The sequence below is a fragment of the Bison bison genome, unplaced genomic scaffold (assembly GCF_000754665.1).
Source record: "Bison bison bison isolate TAMUID 2011002044 unplaced genomic scaffold, Bison_UMD1.0 scf7180017864329, whole genome shotgun sequence".
Classification (NCBI taxonomy): Eukaryota; Metazoa; Chordata; class Mammalia; order Artiodactyla; family Bovidae; genus Bison; species Bison bison.
Genome location: NW_011494901.1, coordinates 2,767,954 through 2,780,367, shown reverse-complemented (window position 1 = coordinate 2,780,367; position 12,414 = coordinate 2,767,954). Strand labels below are relative to the sequence as shown.

Below are 12,414 nucleotides of genomic sequence, written 5' to 3'. Positions count from 1 at the left end.
AATCTATCTGGAATGCAGGAGACCTGGGTTTGATCCCTGGGTTGGGAAGATCCCCTGGAGAAGGAAATGGCAACCCACTCCAGTATTCTTACCTGGAAAATCCCATGGATGGAGGAGCCTGGTAGGCTACAGTCCATAGGGTTGCAAAGAGTCAGACACGACTGAGAGACTTCACTTTCACTTTCAGTATTTTCTCAGACACATAAAAATTCTCCATCTTACCTCTCCCAGTTCATCATAGAATTAAAGAATCCTAATTTGAGCTGGAAAGAATCTTGGATTTCTCAGAACTCATCTGAGTACAGCCAATTTTGCCTCATTCTGCTCTAGCTAGGTCAGATTAGCAGGAGTCAGGGAAGGACAAGCATTTACTAAGCATATTAACTGAGGAGTCTGATATGGTTGAAATAAGCTCAAGTTGAAGGTATAATTAAGGAGTTTTTATTTATTTATTTTTTCTGAATTGAAATATAATCCAAGTGTGAAATCTTAGGGACATGACAGTATTCCTAAGAGAAAATTGAATCCTGTTTATGTTGTTGAAAGATGACTTTGCCTCATGTTATTCAAGCAGTTGAGTAAATCAAGAAAATTATGTCCTAACCTCAATTTGAAATACAATGACTTAGAGCTTCCGCTTAGTTGATAGTTGCAACCAAATTTGGGGGCTGAGGATACCTTTTTTTTTTTTTTTTAACCTCATGACTTAATTTTTGACTGATTGAGATTTTATGGGGCTGGGGGTGGGAGAGAGTACACACTGGAGATGTAAAAATATATATATATATGTATAATAAAAAATATTAAACATTGAGCTGTCATATGACCCAGTGATGACACTCCTAGATATATGCTCAAGAGAAATGAAAACATAGATCTACTTAAACTTGTACACAAATGTTCAAAGTGGCATTGTTGATAACTGCCAAAAAAGTGGAAACAATCCAAAAAGTCCCTCAGCTGAGAAATGGAGACACAAAAATGTGATCTATCTATACAATGGAGATAGATGATATTTGGTGGTAAAAGGGATGAGGTCCTGACGCATTGTGGCCTAAATGGACCTTGACAACATGCTTGGTGAAAGAAGCCAGTTACAAAAGACCATCTATTGTACGATTCCATTATGTGAAATATCCAAAATGACATCCATTAAGACAGAAAGTAGTTAGTGGTTACTGAGGGCTCGGGCGGAAGTGGTGGTGGTTGGGGAGAAATGAGTAGCGAGAGTTAATGGATATGGTGTTTCTTGTTGGGGTGATGAAAATGTTCTAAAACTGGTCGTGGTGAGGATTGCACAACTCTGAGTATGTTAAAAATCATTGAATTGTATACTTTAAATGGATGAGTAGTATGGTATTGAATTATACCTTAAAGCTGTTACATACACACACACACACACACACATATATATACACACACACACGCACACATATATACACACACAAATACAAATATACAGTTACAAATATATATGTGTATGTGTGAAGAGACTATACTAAGCCATTAGTGGTGGTTTTAGAGATTGTTTTTCTTAGTCCCTTTCAAGTTTTCTTAATTACTTTTGTGGCTCAAAAAAGTGTTATGAATCATTTAAATTAAAAAACCCAGTATGTATTTTTTTTTAAAAAAAAGGTGTTTTAATTTCTTTCTGAAAGAATGCAGAGTAGAAAGAGAAAAATTATATCATAAAAGATGATGTTTCAGAGTTGTTTGAGGTCTTCTCTCCTGACGCCCTCTCCCTGACTGCTTGTCCTGGGCCACAGTGGGAACCTGGTTGAGGTTGAGCTTGGTGCACTGGCAGGACTGTTGGAGCGCATGGACCAACAGGGCTCATGCTGACATTGCTGTGGATAAGTCTCTCATTGTTTCTTCTAGTCTACATTTATACTGGGAAGGCCAAATGATAGTTCTTGCTAGTATTCCTAATAAGAAAAAAAAGTTATAATTCCTTCAGTGAAAAAGGTATAATGGAGATACTGAAACAAAAGATCAGAGTTATGATTACCTCTGAACTGAGAGTGGTAGACGTCACAGATATTTTCAAATTTTTTCCTGTTGTCATTGTAATTCTCTAGTAGTTGTGAATCAGACATGCACACATGGATAAAACATTAAGGTGATTCATGGAAGTGAAGTTATTAGTGAAACTCCAGTGTGTAACTGGAGAGGAAAGGGTGGCTTGGGCCTTGCGGAGCTGGAGGAGTTGGGGGAAGCCAGGGGAAAGGCATTATCTGTCTCATCAACCTGGCAGTTCAGAAGTTGTGACGAAATAATGCTTGTATTGAAAGTGTTTGGATTAGTAATTTTAAAAAGTGACCAACTTTCCCTTGTCTCTAATGATCTACTCTATCTCATCAGTTACTTTGGGCCATTGGATCCTAATCAAGGAAAGAAGCATTTGTTCAGCACCTGTAGTATGGAAGGCACCCTGCTTGGTCCTGGAGATGCAAGTGATGGACTTAAATTGATTGGACCCAACCTTCCCAGTGCCTGTAGTCTTTTGGGAGAAGAGGATTCATTCCAAGACTGTGAACTACCCTGTGAGACCTTTTTTGGGCATTGGTGGGGCAGGAGAGCAAGCTGAGAGCATGACTCTTTTTTCCTTTGTGCTTTTGGTGCCGCCCTTCATGTCTAACCCAGCTGGGGACTTGATTGTAGAGAGTTGAGCCTGAGGTAGGAGGGAAGCTGCAGTAGTTGTCTGGCTGCCTCTGATCCAGGTTCTTTTTGCTTCTTCCTGGGGTAGGGGTCAGCCGGCACAGCAAATTGTAGTTGAAGAATACTGAGCAGCCCGTATTTTTGATGTAGCTTTCTCATTGCTTAAGTCTAACCTCTGTGGTCCCATTTCTCAAAAGGAGACAGTATGGTTTGTGCACAGAATTGAGATCTGTTAGGCTAATCTGTTTCTTAACAAGACATTGATATTAATCTTACAGCTACTCCATCCTGTGTTGAAAACCCTGTTTGCTGGTGCAGTGTCCCTGGTGAACATGAATATTAGAGATTACTTCTTGTTCTATTATAGTTTGGCAATAAAGAACATGTTTATGATGTTTGGTAAGTCTGATTTAGGAGGGGGTGATCTTTACTTCTGGGTGGGCCTTGAAGGCAAGATTCAGTAAGTAAGTGAAGTCGCTCAGTCGTATCCGACTCTTTGCGACCCCATGGACTGTAGCCTACCAGACTCCTCTGTCCATGGGATTTTCCAGGCAATCGTACTAGAGTGGATTGCCATTTCCTTCTCCAGGGGATCTTCCCAACCCAGGGATTGAACCTGGGTCTCTCGCATTGTAAACAGACGCTTTACTGTCTGAGCCACCAGGGTTAATAGGCCTTTAAAACAGAATAGCTTGGGTTTACTGATACCATTATCCGCTGAAGGTTGCTATAGCAATGAGTAGTTTGATTGCCCTCTGCAATTGGTGGTGCAATGGCTGAGTGTAAAAGGATCCTAGGCATTTAGCAGAAACTCTGCTGGAGCAATTAAACTCCAGTGGAAGGAGTGCCAAATTCTTTAAAATCTCTAAGATGTAGTTCTGTATCATTCTAGATTAAAGATACATTATTGTCACAAGTATTTTTAATGATTTTGAGATAAAGGCTTTATAGCTTTGAAAGTTCTTAAAATGATAAAGTACACATTCTATGAAGACATCTGTTTTAACATAGTTTGCACTATTTGCTTGAATATTGAACAGAATTGGTTTAGACTGGAAGGAAAATGTAGGCTGGCTGTATATGAAGATTAGCCTTTTGAGAGGGGCAGGGAGATGGAATCCAAACACCCCACAGGGGTGGACTCTGAACAGATTACCAGGTGAACACACCCTTTGTTGCTGCAGGTAGATTACCTGACATAGAGATTTCTTCATCAGCAACCCTGAAAAAAATGTGTATTCTTCTTCTGAATCAGCGCTATGGGTGCAGAATTCTTTCGAGATGCAGAATTCATATCATTTAAGAGTATGTGGTCTAAAATGGCTCTAAAGTAATATCCAGTGATGGGCAATAAAAATGTCTGTGGCTCTCTTGCTGTCAGTGCAGATGTGTCTGTTGAAACTTTAGTTCTAGTTTCTCTTCTTTTTTTTTTTTTTTTCTATTTTTAACATGTTGGTGGGTCACTGAATTTTTAGTTTGACTATATATATTTCACAACAGAAGACTTGCTGTGCTCTCATATGGTAAACACTATAGTAGGAGCTTCACATCAGTTTTCTGCATCTGTGCAGTAGGACGGAAACTTTCTCCTAACACAGTGTTTTGGACTTTGGTGCTTAAACAGCAGGCTTTTGAAGGGTGAAGTTGTCTCATTTTGACATTTCCATCAGCGGCCCTGTTGATCTGCAGATGGTACTCTGCTGCCACCTGGAGGCCTTACTTGGGATGTCCATGTAAAGGTGGGCTGGGATGCTGGACACCAAAAGCTGGACGACAAAAGGCTGGGCATCAGTTACTGTCTTGTCCTTACTCCCTGTTGAGGTCAGTGGTCATGACTACATGAAATTGAAGCTATTGTCCTTTTCATTTTTCATCACAGAGGCTAATATACAGTATGAGTTCAAGAGCAATATATTCTGTGTGTGTGTGTGTGCTGGTCGCTCAGTTGTGTCTGACTCTTTGTAATCCCATAGACTGTAGCCCACCAGGCTCCTCTATCCATGGGGATTCTCCAGTCAAGAATACTGAAGTGGGTTTCCATGCCCTCCTTCAGGGCATCTTCCCAACCCAGGGATCAAACCCAGGTCTCCTGCACTGCAGGTGGATTCTTTACCATCTGAGCCACCAGGGAAGCCCAAGAATACTGGTGTAGGTAGCCTATCCCTTCTCCAGGGAATCTTCCTGATACAGGAATCAAACCAGGGTCTCCTGCATTGCAGGCAAATTCTTTACCAGCTGAACTTCCAGGGAAGCCCCAATATACGCTGAAAAGTGAAAGTGAAAGTTGCTCAGTTGTGTCCGACTCTTTGTGACCCCATGGACTATACAGTCCATGAAATTCTCCAGGCCAGAATACTGGAGTTGGTAGCCTTTCTCTTCTCCAGGGGATCTTCTCAACCTAGGAATCGAACCCAGGTCTCCTGCATTGCAGGCAGCTTCTTTACCAGCTGAGATACTGGGGAAACCCCAATATACTGTGGTGGAACGCAAATATCTTTTGAACTTGCTTAATGTAAAGCAGGTTCAAAGTTATTGTTATGCAGATTTAAAAAAACACATAATGACTTTGTGTTTGTTGACTTCTCTGCTCCATCCTAATGAAGACCTTAGACTTTTTCTAAGCAGAAATGTGGAAAGAGAGAACCAGCCTTGTTGCTAGGCAGGAAGAAGAGCCTGAATGAATCTACTCAGAGGTGTGAGACCTCTGTGCCTAACAGTAACAGGAGTGGCAGTAGAGGAGGGAATGCCTAGTTAATGCACCTGCCGGGAAAACTAGGGGCTCCCCAGAACTGGCATCCTGCAGAGCCCGGGGGGCAGAGAAGCAGAGGAGGGCCTGGGCCCAAGGTGTTATTATGCGAACACAAATCCTGGTTGAAGATCTCCATCCCACCGCCCTTGTTAGCAGTGCCGTCTCTTCTGTTCTCAGGCCCAAACCTGCTCTCGGTGCTTGCTTCAACCACAGTGGCTCTTGTTTATGGGCAACTGAGTATTTGGGAAGAGAACCAATCAGTCAAGACAGAGAAAAATACACCTTAAGTGGGCCTTCCTGTTCATCCCGGAACATCATGAGCACTGATGCTTCTGGGAAACCCTTTATGCAGAGCGTGGGCCCCCCGGGTGCCTGGGGCTGGTGAGGTGGAGCCGGGCACTGTCTGAGGTCCCAGCCCAAGGGCTGGGCTGATGTTTAAGGCTGTTCTTGACTCTAAACCATGGGCAAGGAAAGGCTGAACCTCGTCTAGAACGAGCTAGGCTCTTTTGAAACGTGAAGTCAGTGGTACTGGAGCAAAGAGAAGTGCGGGGTTTCCTCAGGTGGGTACGAGTCACATCCTTAGAACAGGTGCTGTATGGAGAAGCTTCGGTCAGCACGCGGCCTTCCTTCTGGGTTGGGGGGTTTGTTTGTTTAATGGTCATCGTCTTCCTCAGGATTTCCTGTGAGAGCTCCTGGGCTGGCTTGTTTACATCTTGGTCCACACCAAGATAATAGCAGAGCGTGGGCTGTCAGTCATATGCCGCTCTGCGGAGTGTTTTAAGAGCCAAATCTAGAACCGAGTTCCACACAGACAGCTCTGAGCAAATCATTTATATTTGTCATCTAGTTTCTCTTCCCTCCGCCTTTTTTCTTCTTCTTCCCTTTTTTTTTTTTTTAAATTTAAAGCATGTTCCTATCAGTGGATTCTGATGAGAATTATTCTTTTTGCAGAGATTAAGAATTCGGGGTGCAGCAGATCACCACCCGGGAAGGAGGGTGTAAAGGTAATGGTTCTCTGCCTGTTTTCCTCTTTGTTCTTCTCTGAGTTGAAGTGGAAGTGAAGATCTGGTGCTAATACACACAGGAAAAACCCAAAGCAAGAAAAACTCAGGGATATGTCCCGAGACATGTTGCGAATAACTTGAATTATTACCTCTATCGAATTTTCGATCTCTACCCTTGATGACTACACCTGGCGGTCTTTCTGGGTTGTATATGTGTCTTGTCTATGCAAGATACTTGAATACATTTTCTAAAACTTTGTACCTGAAGATGGTATCTATAGATGTTTCCCAACAATGCGTCTTCAGAAATGAACCTGGGAGATATTCCCTGAATATAATATAGTCTATGGATGGCTTTTAGGCATGCTTCAGCTTGGTACAGATCCTTTGCTTACTTCTGGCTCTTAATACTAAGTACTTGTTAGTACTTAATACTAACTTAGTACAAATACTAAGACTTGTTTTTTCTGTTTACATATGGTGACATGTATAACATGTCTTTCCTAATGTTTTCTTAGCTTGCTTTTTCATTTACAAAAATAAACATTAGTGTTAGCAAGTAAGTAACTTGTAAAAAACCGACCTGACTTCATCTTTTTCAGCGTGTGAAAAGCCCGGTGGTTCCACTGAATGAACATGAGGACCAGGAGAGGCTAGATTTGGGTATGTTCCAACATATGGCTTCCTCTGGCATTCATGTAGGGGTATCACAAACACAGGTATGCAGGGGACAAGAAGAAAATCTATTTAGAAATAAAATATTCCTTCCTGGGAGCCACGTCTGTTTCTTGAAATGCATTTGAATCTCCATTTACAATCTAAAAAACAAATCAAAACAAAGGAAGGAATCCAAGCTTTTCCTGGACGGTTTTACTCTGAGCACGTGCTGGCTTGGAGCTGGTCATATGTTACCTGTTATCCCTATGAGCCAGGCACTACTAGCTTCTGTGTGTAGGTGATATGACCGGGGCCACTGTGGAGAGTAAATGGAGGACTCGAGACTCATAGCTTCATCCACCGGGCCTCAGAATTCCCACGTTTACCTCTGTCCCCCTTTGATACCTGGTGAGGACCCCTTGGAACTGAGTCTGGGGGATCTTTTCCCCGGCCTCAGAAAAAGACCAGATGCTGACCCTGGGGCATGGATCTGACGTGGGTGTCATTTCAAAGGAAGCAGACATTCTCTTGGCAAGAGGAAGGTATTTCTTCCTGTGGCCCTGGGAATTCCCATCCGCTCACAGGCATCATAACTCAGCACTCTGCGAGGGATATCTCCCCACATCTCTTCCTCGAGCCTTTGCTGATTGTTCAGGGCTCATCAGGGCTCCATTCTTACCTTTTGAGTCAGAGCCTGATGAAGCTGTTGGGGGTTTGAGGATATGCACAGGCGGGGCCGTCAGCTGATGCCTCATTTGGGCACCTGAGAAGTGGGAAGCAGAGGATCGAGAAGTTTCTCAGTCAATTTCTTTAGGCTCAGACTGCTCGGACGCCTGGAGAGTGCCGGGGCAGAGCAGCCTTGGGAGCTGCAGCGGGGTGGGGATCGGGGAAAGCAGGACACCTCCCTGGGTGAGAACCGAGGTGGGTGGGTGTGCCGAGTGGAGGGTGCAGAGGGCTCCCTGGGCAGTGTTTTCTCGCCTGGCAGGCACAGAGCAGAGCAATTAGGAAATCAGGGGAATAAAGCAGGGCAAGGGGGAAGCACCCCGCATGCCACTTGGCTGTGCCACAGGCAGAGGTGGTTTCTGGATCTCCTTGCGTGAGGTGCCACTGGAATTTGGATAGAAACTAGACCATCCCCGGTGCTGTGCGCTCTTTACTGTTTATGCTATGTAAGGTGTGCGTGTGCTAAGCTGTTTCCGTCGTGTCTGACTCTTTGTCACCCTGTGGATGGTAGCCCGCCTGGCTCCTCTGTTCATGGGGTTTCTCTCGGCAAGAATACTGGAGTGAGTTGCCATGCCCTCCTCCAGGGCATCTTCCCAACCCAGGGATCGAACCCGTGTCTCTTGTGTCTACTGCATTGGCATGCGGGTTCTTTACCCCTAGTGCCGCCTGGGAAGCTACGTAGGGTAAGAGGATAAGAGGAGTACTTTACTTCCCGAAGAGAGGGAGAGGAAGGAGAAGGGAAAACAGGCATGTCCACGTAGATGACTGTCGTGGGCCACCGAAGCCCAGGGTCCGGCCGCTGCTCATGCGTGCAGGATGTCTCCTCTCCAGATTGCATCATGCTTCCAGGAATGTTCGCTTTGAAGAATGTTTACCAAGACAAATTGCTGGTGGGGGGAGGAATGTTGGCTGGTAAAAGGATTGAGTAGCAGAATTATTTTAATTTTAGGCTCTAAACATTCACTCTCTTCTCAAATGGGTATCCGTACTGGGTAAGAAGATGCATGTTACGGAAACTAGTAACCTGATCGAATGGAAGTTTTTGTCAGTAGCATCATTGTGTCTGAGGAGGGGTGTGATGACGAGTTTGAGAGCGATGAGCCTGTATGCCTTTAATCTCGGTCATTTACGAGGAGGTCTGTGAGTGGTTGTCCATTGTGCAGATTGTCTCTTGCTTTGTTGTTCATCGAAACTTGGTGGGTTAAAAAAATTACCTTATGTGAAGAATGTAATACCTTTTAAAAGAACCTTCTGAACAGACTCACAGACTTAGAGAATGAACTTACGGTTACTGCAGGGGTGGGAGGCGGGGAAGGTTGGGAAGAAGGGGTAGTTAGGGAGTTGGAGATCAACATGAACACACCACTCTATTTAAAATGGGTAACGAACAAGGACCTAGCGTATAGCACAGGAGAACTCTGCTCAATGTTATGTGGCAGCCTGGATGGGAGGGGAGTTTGGGGAAGAATGGATACGTGTATATGTTTGGCTGAGTCACTCTGCTGTCCACCGGAAACTATCACAACACTGTTAATCATCTATACTTCAATATAAAATTTAAAAAAAGTAAAAAAAAAAAAGTAAAAGAACCTTTGAGACAGAAGAGGGCAGCAAGCAGTGAGCAAGAGTCAGGTGGTAAGCTGCTGTCTGGAACCAGAAACGGCTTTTTCCTGGGGCCGCTTCCAAACTGCTTTACTTCGTATGTGAAGCTGATCTTGTGCTTATTCTCTGAGGCGGTGGGGATTGCTGTGGGGTTGAGGTGCATTTCTTGGCTGCCTTGTAGTATTCAAAGCAGTGTGACGTGAGTTTAGTGTGATCTCGTCAATGATGTCAGTGCTGTTCCGGTGGAAATTTCTGTGACGATGGACGCGTTCTGTATTTGCACTGTTCAGATCCAGCCAGTGGCCATGTATGTCAGTCATAGCGTGTGATGTGTGAGCAGTGTGACTGAGGAACTGCCTCGGAACTACAGCTCTTGCACTGGACAGGGAAGATCCAGAGGAGGTTTCCTCTGTACTGTTGTTGGTGCATCAGAGCATGGACAACCACCTCGACGTTAGTTTATACACTGAAGATGACTGCTCATGGGAGGAATAATGTCTCCGGTGGGTAGTAGGTGGTAACCCCATCCAAGCCAGTGCCTCTGAGGTGCGTCAGCAGTGAGTCATGATACTGACGTTACATTTATGGTGAGTCCAGAAGTGAAGGCCCCACTCTCTGTGGATATTGTGCAGTCTTGACCTTTTGCTCAGAGGGAAGAGTGTGAGTTGAGGGCCGGGGTCTGACTGTTATGCTGCCGTCGTGAAGAGTAGGACTCTTTGGCGTATGGCGCCTTCACACTCTGGGCAGGTGGGATGCAGTAGAGGGCAAAGCATTTGGAGCAAAAGAAAGAGAGAAGGTAGATGAAATGGGTCCATATGGAAATTAAAAAGGAAGAAGGGGTCTGTTTGGCTTGAGGATACAGGGCTAAATGTGATTAAGAAATCGAAGCTTAACAGTGGGCCGCTGTGAGTGTTATGCAAGGAGACGGGATGTGAACGTGGAGCAGGAAGCATGGCCCTCCTTGGGAAGTACAGTGGGGAGGGTGAATGTCCGCTGCTTGTTGGAAACCCAGCTACCAACAAAGATGCGTTAGACCAGCTCTGGATTGGCAAAGCTGGAAACGACTTGCTTAGTTGTTTATTGTAGTTTAAAAGCAAACTTTACTTTTGAAAGGTTGAATCAAAAAATAAAAACATGTGCCTGGTAAGAAACTAAGATTTCTGGTTGAAAGTTAAGTTCACGACTGAGTACTGTGAAGCAAGAACGCCAGTGTCTTAGGTGGATTATGGAAGCCCCGGGAGGTGACACGTCCCTCTCAGCAAGTGATATTCCAGTGTGAGTGAGCTTGTATATGACAGCCCAGATTTGAAACTGATTTTCCTGCAGTCATTTATCAGCTATTGTTTACATTCAGTTCGTTGCGTCTGACCATTTGCGACCCCATGGACTGCAGCACGCCAGGCTTCCCTGTCCATCACCAACTCCCAGAGCTTGCGCAAACTCATGTCCATCGAGTTGGTGATGCCATCCAACCATCTCATCCTCTGTTGTCCCCTTCTCCTCCTGCCTTCAATCTGTTTGCATTGGACTAAAGATAATTTGTTGAAGTTTACTAAAGCTGTAGGTTATATGAACATTTGGATGGAAAAAAATGAAGGCTTGGTAAGACTGACATGTTAAGACAAGAGCTCTGTGAGCATGCTTAACTTTCCCTACAGGGGCAGGTCATAGGAGGCAGGGTCACTAGGGGACGTGGTGATGGAATTGACCGGTGTCATCTTTCTGCCTGGGGAGTCCTGGTACCTGAAGCTCTGGGTGTGAAGCAGCTCCTTATCTACTGTTTGGCAAGTGGAGAGTGCTGCTGCTGCTGCTAAGTTGCTTCAGTCGTGTCCAACTCTATGCGACCCCATAGACGGCAGCCCATCAGGCTCCCCCATCCCTGGGACTCTCCAGGCAAGAACACTGGAGTGGGTTGCCATTTCCTTCTCCAATGCATGAAAGTGAAAAGTGAAAGTGAAGTCGCTCAGTTGTGCCCTACTCTTAGTGACCCCATGGACTGCAACCTACCAGGCTCCTCCATCCATGGGAGCCTGATGCAAATGCTTGGGATTTTAAGCATGATATTGTGCTAAATGGAGCTTTCCTGATGGCTCAGACGGTAAAGAATCTGTCAGCAATGTGGGACATCTAGGTGGTTTGATCCCTGGGTCGGAAAGATCCCCTAGAGAAGAGAATGGCTACCCACTTCAGTATCCTTGACTGGAGAATTCCATGGAGCCTGATGGGCTACAGTCCATGGGATTACAAAGAATTGGACATGACTGAGTGACTAATACACACATTGTGCTAAATAAGCCTTTCAGAAGAAATAACTCTGTCTTTTGTATACAGAAGTAATAACTTCTCACAGTAGAAAACGCTGAAGTTTCAGAAAGAATAGAAAACAAGAAATCACTCCTATAGTTCTGCCACCCCCAAAGCAGCTGCTGCTAGATTTGGGTATGTGTACTACTAGTGTTGTCCCTGTGCATCTGTTTTTTGCATGAAATCTTCATTTCATGCAAAGATGGGCTTGATAAAGGACAGAAATGGTATGGACCTAACAGAAGCAGAAGATATTAAGAAGAGGTGGCAAGAATACACAGAAGAACTGTACAAAAAAGATCTTCACGACCCAGATAATCACAGAGGTGTGATCACTGACCTAGAGCCAGACATCCTGGAATGTGAAGTCAAGTGGGCCTTGGAAAGCATCACTACGAAAAAGCTAGTGGAGGTGATGGAATTCCAGTTGAGCTATTTCAAGTCCTGAAAGATGATGCTGTGAAAGTGCTGCACTCAATATGCCAGCAAATCTGGAAAACTCAGCAGTGGCCACAGGACTGGAAAAGATCAGTTTTCATTCCAATCCCAAAGAAAGGCAATGCCAAAGAATGCTCAAACTACCGCACAATTGCACTCATCTCACATGCTAGTAAAGTAATGCTCAAAATTCTCCAAGCCAGGCTTCAGCAATATGTGAACCGTGAACTTCCTGATGTTCAAGCTGGTTTTAGAAAAGGCAGAGGAACCAGAGATCAA

General features: G+C 44.5%; 1 protein-coding gene across 7 annotated transcripts in view; it reads left to right on the top strand.

Annotated features, from left to right (window-relative positions):
* ARHGEF28 (Rho guanine nucleotide exchange factor (GEF) 28) overlaps positions 1-12,414 on the top strand; it is a 325,034-nt gene that overhangs the window by 159,342 nt on the left and 153,278 nt on the right. For 5 of the 7 annotated variants that reach the window (XM_010853539.1, XM_010853541.1, XM_010853540.1 and 2 more), the window contains 2 exons: positions 6,359-6,411; positions 7,014-7,074. The exons of the other annotated variants lie outside the window; for them this stretch is intronic. In XM_010853539.1, the coding sequence (XP_010851841.1) occupies positions 6,359-6,411; positions 7,014-7,074 (114 nt within the window). The remainder of the gene's footprint in view (positions 1-6,358; positions 6,412-7,013; positions 7,075-12,414) is intronic. 7 annotated transcript variants of the gene reach the window in all.